Source organism: Podarcis liolepis (genome assembly GCF_965112155.1).
Source record: "Podarcis liolepis genome assembly, chromosome: 17".
NCBI classification, from domain to species: domain Eukaryota; kingdom Metazoa; phylum Chordata; class Lepidosauria; order Squamata; family Lacertidae; genus Podarcis; species Podarcis liolepis.
In genome coordinates this window covers 43,418,868-43,436,739 of record NC_139571.1, presented here as the reverse complement: position 1 = coordinate 43,436,739, position 17,872 = coordinate 43,418,868, and the positions used below count along the sequence as shown (strand labels likewise).

The 17,872-nt window shown below is 45.5% G+C and overlaps 1 protein-coding gene and 1 long non-coding RNA gene across 2 annotated transcripts; one reads left to right on the top strand and one right to left on the bottom strand.

Moving 5' to 3' along the window:
• Positions 1-4,770: 4,770 nt before the first annotated feature.
• On the bottom strand, positions 4,771-5,845 carry LOC310696530. Its single transcript, XR_014520616.1, has 2 exons — positions 5,659-5,845; positions 4,771-5,022 (listed from the first exon to the last, which is right to left on the bottom strand). It is a non-coding gene; the product is annotated as an uncharacterized lncRNA (long non-coding RNA).
• A 5,708-nt stretch (positions 5,846-11,553) lies between these two features.
• On the top strand, positions 11,554-16,259 carry NDUFB4 (NADH:ubiquinone oxidoreductase subunit B4). The gene is made up of 3 exons (XM_083482062.1): positions 11,554-11,793; positions 14,317-14,463; positions 16,121-16,259. The coding sequence occupies exons 1-3, from the start codon at positions 11,620-11,622 to the stop codon at positions 16,181-16,183; spliced, it is 384 nt and encodes a 127-aa protein (XP_083338188.1). The 5' UTR covers positions 11,554-11,619; the 3' UTR covers positions 16,184-16,259.
• The last annotated feature ends 1,613 nt before the right edge of the window (positions 16,260-17,872 follow it).

The following is a 17,872-nucleotide window of genomic DNA, read 5'->3' as shown; positions in this document are numbered from 1 at the left end:
GCAAGACAAGGATCTCGGGGTGGTGTGGAGGTGTGTGTCTGGTTTGCACCCCCTTAAAATTGTGTGTCTGGGGTCACGCTTCCTCCCAGTCCCCCAGACTACGCCCCTTAAAGGTAAAGGGACCCCTGACCATTAGGTCCAGTCGTGACCGACTCTGGGGTTGTGGCGCTCATCTCGCTTTATTGGCCAAGGGAGCCGGCGTACAGCTTCCGGGTCATGTGGCCAGCATGATTAAGCCGCTTCTGGCGAACCAGAGCAGCGCACGGAAACGCCATTTACCTTCCCGCCAGAGCGGTACCTATTTATCTACTTGCACTTTGACGTGCTTTCGAACTGCTAGGTGGGCAGGAGCAGGGACCGAACAACGGGAGCTCACCCTGTCGTGGGGATTCGAACCGCTGACCTTCTGATTGGCAAGTCCTAGGCTCTGTGGTTTAACCCACAGCTCCACCTGCATCCCACTACTCCCCTTATGTGGTTACAAATCATTTGCCCCCTTACAGCATGATTTCCCCGCTATCCTCTCCTTGGTATGACCCTGGAGAAATCCAATACTTGGTCCTTCTTTTATTTAGAATTGCTTCTGGATTCCATATATATGGAGTGATCTCTCATTTCCCATGCACCTATCAACCATGTTCACAGGACCATGGGCGTAACAGGGGGGGGGCAGGGCGACAGCTGCCCCCCCCCCTGCAATGTCAGGTTTGCATTGTTTTGGTACAGAAAGTATTGGTTTAGAGCGTAGTGATGTTTTCTATTCTATTTAATTCAAGAAGGTTCTGGAAGCTTCTCTGTGTGATACAAGCCTGAAGTTTCTATTCCGCCTGGAAACAAGCAGAAGGTTCCTGACGTTTGGGTTATTCCTTCAGAGAAGCTGATTGCAGCTGCTTTAAACTGGTCCTGTTATCTTTCCATCTCAAAGTCATGCTGCGTACAATAGCAGCCCGGAGGAACCTGGTTTTCACTATCTGTCTCTCATGCTTGTTGTTGTTGAGTTGTTTAGTTGTGTCCGCCTCTTTGTGACCCCCTGGACCAGAGCACGCCAGGCCCTCCTGTCTTCCACACTGCCTCCCGCAGTTTGGTCAAGCTCATGCTGGTAGCTTCGAGAACACTGTCCCACCATCTCATCCTCTGTCGTCCCCTTCTCCTTGGGCCCTCCATCTTTCCCAACATCAGGGTCTTTTCCAGGGAGTCTTCTCTTCTCATCAGGTGGCCAAAGTCTTGGAGCCTCAGCTTCACGATCTGTCCTTCCAGTGAACACTCAGGGCTGGTTTCCTTCAGAATGGAGAGGTTTGATCTTCTTGCAGTCCATGGGACTCTCAAGAGTCTCCTCCAGCACCAGAATTCAAAAGCACCCATTCTTCGGCGATCAGCCTTCTTGATGGTCCAGCTCTCACTTCCATACATCACTACTGGGAAAACCAGAGCTTTAACTATACGGACCTTTGTTGGCAGGGTGATGTCTCTACTTTTTAAGATGCTGTCTAGGTTTGTCATTGCTTTTCTCCCAAGAAGCAGGCGTCTTTTACGGTAATTTTGTTTGCTGCTGTCACCATCTGCAGTGATCATGGAGCCCAAGAAAGTAAAATCTCTCACTGCCTCCATTTCTTCATCTTCTCTCATGCTTAGTGCTAAAGTTTTAGTCTTTCCTGCAGCTGGGTTTTTGCTATGCCAATCCTGAGCTTATGGATTTGAACTGTTATGCTCATTTACCTTCAGTAAACTCTGCTGAATGGAGCGGATTGCCTCTGACTTGTCATTTGGGAAGCCTGCATCGTGTTTGAGCTTGCACTCTACAAATTATATGTTGAGGTCTGCTCTGGGGATCAATATGGAGCAAAACTATGACACAAGTAAGACAATAGAAATCAGTTAAGTGACCAATCAAGTTGGCTCTGCTTCTCAACCAAGTCCTGCCTCCCCCCAACAAAAATCCTGGCTACACCCAGGCATAAAACCATAGAATTCAAAGGGACCTCAAAGGTCATCCAGCACATTCCCAACCTACCAGTGTGGCATCCATGATCAGTAACCAGCCTCTGCTGAGAATCCTCCGTTAACAGAGAGTGTGCGACACTCCACATGAGTCTGTTCCGCCACTGAACACTTGTGGCCATCTGGAATTTTCCTCATGCTTAATCTAAACCCCTTTCCCCTTCAATTTGAACTCATTTGTTTAGGTCCTATTCTGTGAAGCGATAGAAAATAAATTTATTCCATTGTTTATGGGACAGCCCTTCAGATATTTGAAGATGGCAATCATGCTAACTCTTTTTCAGGGCAAACATACCACGCTCCTTCAACTTTTCCTCATAATACAGTGGTACCTCGGGTTACAGACGCTTCAGGTTACATACGCTTCAGGTTACAGACTCTGCTAACCCAGAAATAGGACCTCGGGTTAAGAACTTTGCTTCAGGATGAGAACAGAAATCGTGCGGCAGCAGGAGGCCCCATTAGCTAAAGTGGTGCTTCAGGTTAAGAACAGTTTCAGGTTAAGAATGGACCTTTGGAACGAATTAAGTTCTTAACCCGAGGTACCACTGTACTTGGGTCTCCAGGCTCCTCAGTATCTTTATCATCCTCCTCTGGACATGATCCCGTTGTCTATCCTTTTTAATCTGTGGTGCCCAGAAGTGGAAACAATATTTCAGGTGAGGTCTAAGCAAAGTGGAATAGATCGCTGCTTGTGAACTGCTTGAAGACGAAAGAGCTTAGAAAAGAAAAGAAAGAGTGGTGGACTTATTGATGCTTCCCTTCAAAAGGGAATTCAGACAGAAAAACGGAAATGAGGACACATTTTGAATCAGGCTTCCTCAGCCTCGGCCCTCCAGGTGTTTTTGGCCTACAACTCCCATGATCCTTAGCTAACAGGACTAGGGATGATGGAATTGTAGTCTCAAAACATCTGGAGGGCCGAGGTTGAGGAAGCCTGTGAAGGCTGGATAAGTTCGGTTTTGTGCAAAAAATAATATTGATTTTAGAGGCACTGCAGAGATTACTGGCAATCCTGACATGGAGATATTCCTAAATCTCATTTAATTGATTAGCCATTATGATAGCAAAGTTAAAAACCATTTATGAAATCATAAAACTGGGCTGTAAACTTTCACGTAAAATACAAAATGACTTTTAAAAATAGTTGATGGGAAATGTTTGTGCTGAAATGATTTCTAGGAGAGAGAAAAAGCAAAGTATTATTCAATACTATTTTATTGCACTCCAGACATTTCTCAGCATGAGCAAATGTATCGGATTATCAGGTCTGTCCATAACTGATGCAGGAAACATTTTGATCAAGGAAAGTTTTGTAGCGTTCACTGAAACGAAAGGGAAGACGGGAAGGTGGCTTAGTGGATGAAAGCATGAACAAATTTAAACAAGGCAGTATCGATATTAAAAATGCCTGAGGACAAGGGTAAAATAAACAGCAAGATATGTCTTTCATGTACGAGGGTGTTCAAGCCCTTATATTAAAATGAAACACCTAATTCTGACCCTGAAATGTATCTCATGGCTTTGATGTGCCTGGGAACAAAATCAATGGTACTTTGGTAATTAACTCATACTAAGGGCACGCCAACAGTTACCTTCCTTCTGCTCTTTTCAGGCACGACCTGCAATTTAAAGTTCTGTGTCTGCCCTTTTCTTTTTCTCCATAGCTTTCCCTGCAAAAACCCGCTCTTTAAAGCTCAATCGGAGCAAATGTCAATCTGCAGAAAACCCACATTGACATTTGCTCTGATTCAGCTTTAAAGAGTGGGTTTTTGCAGAGAAAGCTTGGGGCAGAAACTAAAAGGATTACATTGCTTGAAAGGACCACATTGTTGCTCTTCCTTTACTAAAGATATACAGAACTTTTGTTCAATGTGCCGGCAATAAATGAGCACTACTAGGGGAGAATCTCATCATCGTTTATACCATGGGAATGGGATGTGTCCAACATGTTGCTAGTGACAGACATGAAATGCATCTTTTATCACAGAATATTTCACTCTGTATATGTTCAGCTGTATGTCTTTTTAAACATTGCCCTTTTTCACATGGTAGCTTTAGGGCAAACGTATGAGCTACAAATTTAATGTGTACGGTAGGATTCTGGGGAAATTGTTTTTCCCCATGTATCATTCTGAATAGTTGAAATGTATATTTATACAGCAATGACAATCCTAGACAGCATCTTAAAAAACAGAGACATCACCTTGCCCACAAAGGTCCGTATAGTTCAAGCTCTGGTTTTCCCAGTAGTGATGTATGGAAGTGAGAGCTGGACCATAAAGAATGCTGATCGCAGAAAAATTGATGCTTTTGAATTCTGGAGGAGACTCTTGAGAGTCCCATGGACTGCAAGAAGATCAAACCTATCCGTTCTGAAGGAAATCAGCCCTGAGTGCTCACTGGAAGGACAGATCCTGAAGCTGAGGCTCCAAGACTTTGGCCACCTCATGAGAAGAGAAGACTCCCTGGAAAAGACCCTGATGTTGGGAAAGAAGGAGGGCACAAGGAGAAGGGGACAACAGAGGACGAGATGGTGGGACAGTGTTCTCAAAGCTACCAGCATGAGTTTGACCAAACTGCGGGAGGCAGTGGAAGACAGGAGGGCCTGGCGTGCTCTGGTCCAGGGGGTCACGAAGAGGCGGACATGACTAAACGACTCAACAACAACAACAGCAACAATATTCATACAGTTTTTTAGACCTATTCAAGTGCTGTTTATGCTATTGTTCTTGTGTACCCATCATAGATTTCGTTCTTTTTTCCCTTTTCTTATTTAGTGTTGCCCTGCTGTATAATAAATGCTGTATCTAGTTTACCTAGCAAAAAGCTTGAAACTGCTATAGTAAGAATTTTGGCAGACTTAGTTTTTGCACATAACCTTGTACAATCTCAAAACAGAGGCCAGCAACATAAAAGTATATCTGGACTCTATTGTATTATATAATTTTCTTGTTCTTGAATATCCTTGACGTTACAACTGATGACTATGTATTTCTGAGCCATTTTCTGAAATCTTTTAAGCTAAAAAAAAAAATAACGTGCAAGAAACAAGTTTGCAGCTACTAATTTTGACACCTTTTAGATCTGTATGAAAGTATACTGTGTTAAAGCAGCATACAGAAATGAGTGCTGCATTTTTGGATATTTTGTTTTATCTTTAGTTGACACCAACACGGCTTTGTATTCATTTATACCAATTCTAATATATGACACATTGTTGTAGTATGGATAATTTGTAATCTTTATTTCCCCTTTGTATTCATTCAAGCATCTAAATAAATTGCTGTATTGTGCAATAAAAAATGAAAAATACTGGTGGGGCTGTAGGATTTTAGTTGGTGCCTGATGTGAAAATCTTGAAAACAGAATTGCAGTGGAGACAGGGATGCAGCGAGGCAGATTTCACGTCTCTGAAATGGTTGCACTTTTCTGCAAGCAATTATGGCTAAAGAGAAGCGAACATGTTCTGAAAGCAATGCAGCGGTTTGTATTACAGTATATGAAGACATGGTTCACTGCAAAGAAGACGAACTCAACAGCAAGGTCAGCTGAGTGTCCAGGGAAGGGTGGAGATCAAATTAATCTTCCAGGGAGTAAGTCTATGATCTCATCTAATTAGCACACAATATGCCCCCCCCCTTTGTAAATTCTACTCACTGGGGAATGGGTAGTGCTGTTTATCTCATACTCCAGTTGGAGCCAACTGTGTCATTAGCTCTTGGCCGCTGCTACACGGTCTCCTCTTGAGCTCACCTTCTGAGCTCGCATTAAGGACTCCTGCCTGCCTTAATCAGTGTCAGAATTATCTGTCCTCCAACGCAGATCCCAATGTCATCTCCAGCGGCACAACCTCGAGGAAGGCCTATTTTTAACCTCACGATAACTCTGTGTTTCTCAGCGAAGAGAAATTGCCTGACTATCCAATCAGGAAGCAACTCTCTGTGAAACAGAGAGGCCCTTGAAGAGACTTCTCGTGGTACCAGGAAGGGAAAGAAAGAGTTGTCCAATAACCAACACCATCCAATGGGGTTAGTAATTAGATTTATAGACCACCTTTTCCTTCCAAGGAGCTCAAGGTGGAGTACATGGTTCTCCTCCTACCCATTTCATCCTCACATAATCCGGTGAGGGTGCTTAGGCTATTCCAGAATGCGGCAGCCAGACTGGAGACTGGGAGCAGCCGCCGAGACCATTTAACACCGGTCTTGAAAGACCTACATTGGCTCCCAGTACGTTTCCGAGCACAATTCAAAGTGTTGGTGCTGACCTTGAAAGCCCTAAACGGCCTCGGTCCAGTATACCTGAAGGAGTGTCTCCACCCCCATCATCCAGCCCGGACACTGAGGTCCAGCGCCGAGGGCCTTCTGGCGGTTCCCTCATTGCGAGAAGCAAAGCTACAGGGAACCAGGCAGAGGGCCTTCTCAGTAGTGGCACCCACCCTGTGGAACGCTCTCCCACCAGATGTCAAAGAGAGAAAAAACTACCAAACTTTTAGAAGACATCTGAAGGCAGCCCTGTTTAGGGAAGCTTTTAATGTTTAATAGGTTATTGTATTTTAGTGTTCTGTTGGAAGCCTCAGAGAGTGGCTGGTATGGGCCAGATGGGCGGGGTGTAACTAAATTATTTATTATTATTATTATTATTATTATTATTATTATTAATATTAATATTAATATTAATATTAAAGGTGGTGACTAGCTCAAGGTCACCCTGTGATTTGAACCCTGGTCTCACTCTATCCATTCTTCTTTGGTGATCACTTGTAGGGGAGTAAGATTGTCTTCCATGAGCACAGTCTTAACAGTGAGTCCATAAGTGACTGTGGAGGCCAATTCTGGATCCCCACGTCCTTCCACAGTGGGGACATTGGTTCCCGGGTGGGAGTTGATCACAGTGAGGGTTTGGCAAGCGTGCCTTCCTCCTAGCACATTTCTCCCTTGTGTCCTGAGTTCGAGAGTCTTCAAAGCCCACAACACCTTTGGTAAAGGCTGTTATCCAACTGGACTGCTCACAGGCAAGTGTTTCCCAGTTGTCGGTGTTCATACTACATTTTTAAAGATTTGCCTTGAAAGAGTCTTTCAACCTCTTTTGTTGACCACCAGCATTACACTTTCCATTTTTTAGGTTGGAATAGAGTAGTTGCTTTGGAAGACGATCATCAGGCATCCGCACAACATGACCAGTCCAACGGAGTTGATGTTGAAGAATCATTGCTTCAACACTAGTGATCTTCGCTTCTTCCAGTACACTGGCATTAGTTTGCTTGTCTTTCCAAGGGATGTGTAAATTTTTTTGGAGACACCCTCGATGGAATCTTTCGAGGAGCTGGAGATGGCGTTTACAAGTGGTCCACGTTTCACAAGCATAAGCTATTCATTAGGCCACATTGGCTCACGATGGGTTGAATTGATGTCCACCTGCTCTTTCGGTGGTACAAGTTCTGCAAGGTTGAAGGGGCATTGCCGGCAGGTGGCTGGGATTTGCATGTAGGGAAACTGGGCCCATCGCACACCACATCCATTCCCAGCCCATGGCACATCCCAGTTTTAGCCATACCACTGGCTGCAGCTCAATAGCATAGGACCTTTCCACACAGAAGGTCCAGGTTCAATCCCTGGGTTATCTAGGCAAGACTGGGAATGTCCCTAATCTGATACCCTGGTGTATGTATCTCTGTCTGCGTGTGACCTGTTATGCTTCCTCCTGCTCCGATCCTCTTCTGGTCCTGGGAGACAGTGAAGAAGTGGAGGTGAGGGGAGGAGGAGGAGGTGTGGAAGGCCCGAATTCTGCACCAGTTTGGCCAATTTCTCCCTCCTGCACGCATTCTTCACTCTCCAATCCTGCAGCTTCTCCTGCCTCTGATTCTCTTTTTTTTAAATATAATTTGTATTAGGTTTTTTTTAACATAACATTTTCAACAGTAATTAAACATACTTTTACATCTTATTCAAATTTTTGACCTCCATAAATCCTGCCCGAAAATTTTCCAATCTAATCTCTCAGTATGCATTTCTTATCTTCCCTATTACATTTCAAACTCATAACCAAAATCTCTATCTTTTCCTACTTTGTAACACTTCGTATATTTCTCCTTACAAAACTTCTTGTAGTCCTACTAGCGTGATTTGTTGATTACTGTTGCTCTTCAAATAATTCATATACTTCTTCCAATCTTCTGTAAATCTCTGGTCCTGCAGGTTTCGAATCCTTCCTGTCATTTTGTCCAGTTCTGCATAGTCCATTAATTTCGTCTGCCATTCTTCTTTCGTCGGAATTTCTTCTTGTTTCCATTTCTGGGCTAACAATACTCTTGCCGCAGTTGTTGCATATAAGAACAGTTTAACATCTTGCCTTCTCCTGCCTCTGATTCTCGTCTCTCGTCTGTTCCAGGTTACCCAGATCACAGATCCCTTCTTCTAAGTCAGTCCTCAACCCCCCTGTTCACGGTGTCCACTCCTCAGTGTCCAGCCAGTCGCTGACACCCTTTCACAGCACATCAGCAGCAGTATATAAATAACTGCCAGCAATCATTCAGAGGAAAGCTCACACGGCTGTCTCTGTCTCTGTGGCCTCATGTCGCACCTACTTAGAGCACACAAGGAGGGATTTTGGGTGGTGATAACTATGGGGAAAGGGTCCTTGGCACAATGAGATAAGCACAAATATAGGAAGAGCACATTGCTAATACTAATTGTTAAGTCGTGGGTGAACATATCAGACGACACAGCGATTCTTCAAACGGCTCTTATTTATTCAGAGGTCAGAACAGAACTGAACTGAAGGGTTCAGCCAGCCTGCTTATATAGAGCTCCAGTACAATGTAACTTTAACAATTTTCTAAAACTATCCAATCACTGGACATCACTTTCGATCCCTTATTTGCATAACTATCTACAGTATCCCCCTGCTGGCCCAGGGTGAGAACTCCAGTACATAACACTTATATTTTCCAAAACCTTGCAGCAGGCTGGGGAACCGATGGCTCTCCAGATCTCTCTAGACTTGCACCCCCATTATTTGCAACCATTGGTTATGCCAGCCGGGGATGATGAAGGTTGCAGTCCCTCCACAACACCTGGAGGCGAGTAAGAGGAGACGGGAGAGAAGTTTATAAGATTAAGCCCGGCATGAAGAAAGTAGATAGAGAGAAGTTTTTCTCCCTCATAACAGTAGAAGTCATGGACATTCAATGAAGCTGGATGTTGGCAGATACAGGAAAGATGAAAGAAATGGGTGACAACAGGACTCTTGTCGGCATCAATAAATTAAGCTGGGTAGGTATTTTCAAATATCAAAATACAACTATGGGGGCAGCTTCATCTGTTGACATTCTGCATTGCTTGTGTGCAGCACCCCTGATTTACTTTTGGGCTCTAACCGCTCTCCCACCTGCAAAAAGAGGACACACATTTGCATATGACTTAATGTGTATGCAAACTTTATGCCATTCTGAGTCTGTTTTTGCAAGTGTGCAGATGGCTCAAGTCATGTGCACATGTACAGTGGTACCTCGGGTTAAGTACTTAATTCGTTCTGGAGGTCTGTTCTTAACCTGAAATTGTTCTTAACCTGAAGCACCACTTTAGCTAATGGGGCCTCCTGCTGCTGCTGCACGATTTCTGTTCTCATTCTGAAGCAAAGTTCTTAACCCAAGGTACTATTTCTGGGTTAGCGGAGTCTGTAACCTGAAGCGTATGTAACCCGAGGTACCACTGTATTTGTTTATCCGTGGGTGTGGCCATTTCCCCTTTATCCTTGAGTTTTCTGATATATCACACTTATATAAAACAATGGGTTAATTAACAATAAACAACAGGTGTGTGTCGCTGCTGGAACCCAGCAGTAGCCCACCCTCCCTGAGTTCCAAAACCTGGAGGTTCATTGTCAGCATACCCCTCAATTAAATGGAAGTATGGGATGCCACTTGGATAAGAACAGGGGTCGCCAACCTAAGGCTACATAAAGGACTGAACCTCATTGCGTTACTTTGTTACGTTATCTTACTGTACAGTCAAACCTCGGTTCTTGAACGGCTCCGTTTTCAAACGTTTCAGTTCCTGAACACCAAAATCCCGGAAGTAAATGCTCCGGTTTTTGAACATTTTTTCGGAACCTGAACATCCGGCGTGGCTTCTGATTTGAGTTTCCCTATTGAATTGAGGCTTCGGCTTTCTGTTTTCGGATATTTCAGAAGTCAAAGAGTCTTCGCGAACGGATTACATTAGAAAACCGAGGTTCCACTGTAACTGGTATTTAAGACTGTTCTACACAATGCTGAACTGCTCTAACAGGGCCATGCAGAAGCAGCGATCTCGACAGCAGCTGTCACTGCACCCCCCCTGCTGAATCCCACTGCCTCAAGTGCCTGTTTCAGTCTTCCTTGTGGTCTGGCAGCCCTGTGTGGGATGGACTGGATCCACTTTAGACTGCTAGGAAAGTTAGTTCAGGCACTACCTGGCCTGTCTGCAGGATTAAACACTGAAAGGGAAGAGAAGGGGAGTTTCTCTCAAACAAAAGATCACTGTAATGTCTGTACATTGTATCTCAAGTTCTATCACTGCTAGAAACTTACCTCTATCTTTTTTAAAAAAAATAAAAATAAAGCTGAGAATTGGATGATTGTGGATTTTTTTGCAGGGGAGGGTGCAGCAGCAGCGAAGACAGATGCGAATAATTCCTCCAGTTTCTCTGCTATCTCCTTCTCCTTTTGCCCACCTTTCATCCTTGCCGAGTTAGGCAGATCACTGCACAAAGACCACTTTCTGCCTCACCTGCCTGCAATATTTGCAGCTGACTACCTTGCAGGACTGTCCTGAGCCCCCCTACCTCGCCCCCGCTCCCCCACCCTGCAACATGGAATAGCATAGTGGAAATAATAGGCTTTGTTGGCATTAGCAACTTGCCTAGAAGGGACAATGTTTTTTATTGCTTTTCACAATATTATAAACACATAAGACAAACAAACATAAATCATAGCCTTATTGAAAATTGCACTTATATTAACTTTGTTAAGTGACTTCCCCGCTTCCCCCTGGTTGAATTTCATTGCATATCCTTTTAACAGGACAATTCTTTTTAGATGTTTAAACTAAAAAAGAAAAGTGAATGTTTCATGAGAAATAAGCCCTGAGTGTTCCCCCCCCAAAAAAAAATTTTGTTGGTTTTCACAATATTATAAACAAACAAACACAACAAACATAAATCACAGCCTTATTGAAAATTACGGTTATTAACTTTGTTAAGTGACTTCCTCGCTTCCCCCTGGTTGAATTTCATTGCATGTCCTTTGAACGGTTTTCCAAATCCCATTTTTTATGCAATGAAATAAGCCCTGCGTGTTTATTTTGTTTTATTTTGAGGGCACAAAACTCCTCGGATTCTTCTGATTCTGGGGGGTTTTGGGTGGAGAATAGCCCAGCCCGGGAGGAGAAATCTCTCCCTTCTTCCTCAAAATGGCGTCTCTTCCTTTGCCTTTCTAGGCCGTCGCACCCGGAAGCCTCCCTTGCCGGAAGAGGAGGAGGCCGCTCTCTCCTTTCTTCTTCTCTCTGCGGCGGAGGCGAGAGGCAGCGCTTCCGGGTCACGGGGCGGGGAGGCGGGGCTTGACCTTGGCCGCTCAAGATGGCGGAGCCCTACCAGCCGGCGCCCCTCTTCCCGCGCCCGCCCGAGCTCGACCCGGCCCAGTACGACGCCTCGCCCCAGAAGCGCGCCGCCGAGGCCGAGCGCCTGGCCATCCGCTCCCGCCTCAAGCGCCACTACCTGCTGGAGCTCAACGACCCCCGGAAGACCAGCATCGTGAGTGGGGGCCAGGCGGGGGGCGAGGGCCAAACGGGGGGGGGGTCGGACCACAACTCCCATCACTCCTCGCCCCTGGTCCTGGCAGCGAGGGATGATGGGAGTTGTAGTCCAGCCGCAGCTGGAGAGAGACCCCCAGGTTTGGGGAAGAAGGCTGCTCTAGGGCCTTGGAGACCCCTCAGCTCAGTTTAAGATGAAGGCAAGAGAAGGAAACGGGGGGGGGTGCAGGGGGGGGGAAGAACATTTTCTGAACTTCCAGTCAGCTGCCAGTTTGAATAATAATAATACAGTGGTACCTCTAGATATGAACAGGACCCATTCGGGAGCCCCCTTCACATCTAGAAGCAAACGTAACTTGCGATGGCACGTCTGCCGCTTCTGCGCATGTGCGTGATGTCATTTTGAGCATCTGCGCATGCGCAAGCAGCAAAACCCAGAAGTAACACGCTCTGTTACTTCCAGGTTTCCGCAGAGCGCAACTCGAACGCGCTCAATTCGAAGTGTATTCAACCCGAGGTATGGCTGTAGTAGTAGTTTAGTCCTTTAGTGGTGTCTGCCTCTTCGTGACCCCCTGGACCAGAGCACACCAGGCCCTCCTGTCTTCCACTGCCTCCCGCAGTTGGGTCAAACTCATGCTGGTCTCTTCAAGATCACTGTCCCACCATGCCTTGCCATGGTGAAGGGGCTTGAATAACTCAGAGAAGCTATGAGCTCTGCCATGCAGGGCCACCCAGAATGGACAAGTCTTAGCGGAGAGTTTTCATCAAACCTGATCCACCTGGAGCAGGAACCGGCAAGCCACTCCAGTATCCCTGCCAAGAAAACTCCATGGACAAAGACAACAGACATATAAAAAAGTAGTAGTAATAGCAATAATAATAATAATTTGTTACTTATACTCCACCCATCTGGCCGGACCACCCCAGCCACTTTGGGCAGCTCCCAACAGAATATTAAAAACATGACAAAACATTCCCGCTTTGACCGGGGTATGTCTTCCTCTAAGTATGTTCTGTATGGGGTTTGCCAGGTGCTTTATTGTTCAAATATTCATACACACACGTGCATATGGGGCGTATGGGTGCAAGAGGAGGGGTATTACCTCTGGTGGGAAACACGCTGTGCTCCCCCCGGGGTGGTTTGTCCACCTTTGGTCTCCACCCTGCACTCGGCTCTCACCTGTGGCTCCTAGAAGCTGTCAGCAGGCGACAGTGGCCACAGTCCAGAAACGGCTTTGAACAGCGGTCTGAACCAGGTGAGGGGAGCCAATGGGCCTCAAACCCTCAGGGAGTAAGGGCTTTGCCTGAACGCAAAGTCCGGCTCCTGCGGATTGAGCAGACGAGACCAGGAGTGAGTCCAATGGTCAAGTTGGTTTCTGCACGTGCTGTAGAGGGAAGTGAGGGGTAGATGGGGCTCACCCACCTGGGAAGAAAATCCATCGAGGAGAAGGGAAATTCTGCTCCATCCATCGAGGAGAAGGGAAATTCTGGTCCCAAAGTTCTGCCGTCTTGTGGGATATCTTCAGGAGAAAGAAAAGCGAAGGAGTAAGCCGTACACAAATCCAGATTGGCGTCCCTAAGACAGTTGGCTGGTGTCTTGGTGCACCTCCTTCTGGCAACTGCTGCAGCCAAGCTGGTGCCAAACATATAGCTGTGCTTTCCTTTGGATCACATCAACAATTGCAGGGTCTTGTCATCTGGGCAGCCCAGGACCCCCCAGACACACTGCTCAGTCTTGAGCCCAGGAGAGGACACTTCAGTGCTGCTAATGCAGCGGTTTGACTTCACCCCCCTGGAAGTGCGCTCAGTTGTCTCTTGAGACAGATGGATCACACACACACACACACACACACACACACACACACACACACCATAAGCAGAGGTAGAGCCATAGCTTAGTAGCTGGGGATCTGCTATTCAAGCAAAGGGTCCCAGTGCGCAGCCAAAAACCCCAATCTGCCAGCACATTTGCAAAGCTAAGTAGGGTCTGCTATGGTTTCATACTGGGTGGGGGACGGCACGTTGAGATTCCTGCATTGCTGGGGTTTGGACTAGATGACCCTTGGGGGTCCCTTCCAACTCTATGATTTTATGAATTCCCCAACATCTCCAGGACGCCTGCCTGATGTTGCTGGGCTACAGCTCCCATCATCCCAGGGCTGGTGGTCAGAGATGATGGGAGTTGCAGTCCAGGTTCAGAAAGGCTGGCACATAAACAGGACTGAGGTACATGGACCGGTGGTCTGACTCAGCGTAAGGCAGTGTCCTATGTTCCTTTCTGTTATAATTCACATATTAACATATTTCTGTTATAATTCACATAATTCCTTTCTGTTATAATTCCCCTGCATAATCCAGGGGGGGAAACCCCACTCTTATTATCTTCTGCATTTGCCTGTGGTTGCACTTTGTGCCTAAGATGTACAGTAGATTACAAGTGTCAAGGTGAGAGCTGACATTACCTGGGTAGCGTTTGTTACAGCGCACATTTGGGCAGATGTTCACTATCGTCTCTCTGCTTTAGGATGACCCCGCTGTGACTCGATGGGTTTACGCCCGAATGTACAACGCCTATCCTAATTTCCGTGTCACCCCAAAAACTTCACTGCTGGGAGCTGCTTTTGGACTAGGGCCCATTTTTTTCTGGTGGTATGTCTTCAAAACGGACAGGGTAAGGCTATAAGTATGTGATCTTAGACAACTGTGTAGTGTGAGATCCAGTAACTGGATTTACTAGTATAAATGGCTTGCTGCACAGGAACACTAGGTTTCGTGAGAGGCATATCATAATGGGAAATATGCGTTCTGCTTGATCACACATTCCTCAGTCCCTTTCCCCTGTTATTTTTGTATCAATCTGGGGACTCTTGACAATTGACAACAATTCTAATTTTTTGGGCATCCAAAACACTGGTTTCCATATTTCAGAAATGTTGTTCATTTAGCTTTTTTGGTGGGAAAGCTCTTGATGTTCCTTCAGTGATGCACAAATAATTGGATAAATTAAAGGTGGCAGGTTATTGCAAAAAGAAAGCAGCTCAGTAAGTGGAGTAGGGGATTAAAACCCTGTAAACAATTGAAATCAAAAACAAAGTAATCAACCTTGCTTATCCTTATAATTTTCATTGTGTAGCAATTGTTTTCCTGTTGCCATTTATTTATTTTTAGGATTTCTTGCCTGCCATTCACCTTAAGATCCAGGGAACGTTACAACAAAGCAACAATAAAATTTACAATTGAAAAAAACAAACACAATAAAACACCAAAAACACAATATAAAACGTAGACTAAAGGAAGTCTTTAACATAAAATAACTCAGCTGTTAGAAGCAGATGAAGGGGTGCGTCTTCAGCATATGACAAAAGCAGTACAATAATGATGCTAAACGTGCCTCTTTGGGGATGGAATTTCACAGTTGGGAGGCTGCAACAGATAATGCTTTGCCCGGGTCACCACTGCAGAATTACCAAGGTGGCCATCTCTGCTAATTTTAACATCCAAGAGGAGGAAACCTTTCAGAAATTTGGGGCCCAGTTAGTTTAGGGCTTTGAACATTAAGAATAATAATATCCTTGAACTGACTCAAGGAACAAATTGGGAACTGGTGCGGCTGCTTCAGAACAGGAGTTATATGAGTTCTAAATTAGGCATAGGCAAACTTGGCCCTCCAGATGTTTTGGGACTACAAGTCCCATCATCCCTGACCACTGGTCCTGCTAGCTAGGGATGATGGGAGTTGTAGTCCCAAAACATCGGGAGGGCCAGGTTTGCTTATGCCTGTTCTAAATGGTACCCAGGAAGTAATCTGGCAGCTGCATTTTGGAGCCGTTGGAGATTTCACACCATCTTCAAGGGCAGTCCCACGTAGAGTGCACTGCAGTAGTCCTGGAGGCGTCCCAAGGCCAAGTAATGAAGAGGCAATAGCTGGCTAATTAGCCATAGCTGAAAATAGTCACTGCTAACCACCAGGCCATCTAACCCTCCACTGATAACGGATCCAGGAGTAGCCCCAAGCTGCAGCCTTCCTTTCAGAGGAGTGTAGCCTCTTCAAAACAGACCATCTCTCCAACTCTCACATTCTAGAACTTCACAGCATACAACACTTCTGACTTTCGTTAAATTGCCCTGAAATTTTTAAATTGAAAGCGGGTGTAAAAATACTTTAATAAAGTAAAATGTTTACTCAGAAGTCTCATTGCTTGGGCTTAGTATCTAGTTAGGGTTGCAGTCTTCTGCTAACTCTGTTGTCTTTGGGCATCACTTTTGTTGGAGCATTTCTTTACCCTTGCTTAGATTGGTGATTTTTTCCCTGTTTTTGTTTTGCACAGGATAGAAAAGAAAAGCTCATACAGGAAGGCAAGTATGAGCGACCGTTCCCTCTGTTCTATTAAGTGTCCTGTACCTGCTGCTGAAGAGGCTTGTACTCCATCTCTAACCTATTTCAAAATAAATCTCAGTTAGAAACTGGTTTGTTTCCTTTGTATTTCAAGTGCAGCACCTAAAATAAAATTTTTGTGTGTGTGCTGAAATTTATTGTGTCACTACAGCTTGCAATTCTGCTTTCAAAAGATGGGTTTTCAGATGTCTTCACATTTTCACAAATTACCGTATTTTTCGCTCTATAAGACTCACTTTTTCCCTCCTAAAAAGTAAGGGGAAATGTGTGTGCGTCTTAGGGAGCAAATGCAGGCTGCGCAGCTATCCCAGAAGCCAGAACAGCGAGAGGGAGCGCTGCGCAGTGATCCCTCTTCCTGTTCTGGCTTAGCCGCACAAAGACTCTTCAGGGCAGCTGGCTTCTGGGATTCAGAATATTTTTTTCCTTGTTCTCCTCCTCCAAAAACTAGGTGCGTCTTATGGAGCGAAAAACACAGTACTGGCCAGAGGGGGGTGCAAAGGCCACGGACAGAGGAATATTGTTTGAGCAAGCGAAGGGACAACTGACGTGAGGCCTGGTTCTTAAATCTGGTATTAGAGTTACCTCTACACCAGAGGCTACAGAATTCCGGAACCTTGTTTTCACGATAATGAGGTTACCTCCTTTATGCCTTCTGTGGAATCAATTTGTAGAAATGTAGCTTCACCCATTTCAGATCTGAGACCTGAGCCTGAAATTCGGCTATTTTCATCCACTTGGTTTTAAATGCATTTAGGTATGTCTGCTGTTTAGGTGTGGATTGTGCCATTGCTAATGTTTCAAGGATAAAATGGCTCCCATTCACCAGACTGCCACGGATTACGATAACCCCAACCAGTCTGGGAGCTGTAGCCCAACAACATGGAGGGTCACCGATTCCCACCCCCTGTTCTAGGCTAAATTACTGCCTTTGAAGGCTGTCCTCAAAACTGCAGTTAGTCCCAAATATAGCTGCTAGGATGCTACCTGGGACTGGGTGTTGGGTCACATCTCACCTGTGCTTTAACAGGTAAATTGACTCCTGGTTCATTTTCTGGTTCAAAATTCTAGTGCTGGCGATAGTTTTTAAATCCTTCTTTGTCTGGCATGTATGGAGGATCCCCTCCACATCAGCCTGCCCAAACATTTCCATCTTTAGAGGCCCTCGGGTGAGGTGGGGAGGTAACAAAAGGAGATTTCCCCAGGTGTTCCCCCAGAGAGGTTCACCTGGTGCCTTCTTGTCACCAGGTGCCAGGTTGTTTTTAACGGTAGCATATATTTTCATTAATGTTTCATTCTTGATTAAAATCCATCATGTTTTAAAAGCTTTTTTGCTGTTAGTTTTAATTGTCTTGTAAAGTTGCCCCAGAGCAGGGGTCAGCAACCTTTTTCAGCCATGGGCCGGTCCACCATCCCTCAGACCATGTACTGGTGCCGGACTGTATGGGGGGGGGGGGGAATGAACGAATTCCTATGCCCCACAAATAACCCAGAGATGAATTTTAAATAAAAGCACACATTCTACTCATGTAAAAACACACTGATTCCTGGACCGCTCATGGGCCAGATTGAGAAGGCGATTGGGCTGCATCCGGCACACGGGCCTTAGGTTGCCTACCCCTGCCCTAGAGCAAAAGAATGTTTTTGTAATAAATTGTTGGCATCCATCTGTCTCGAGAGACAACTG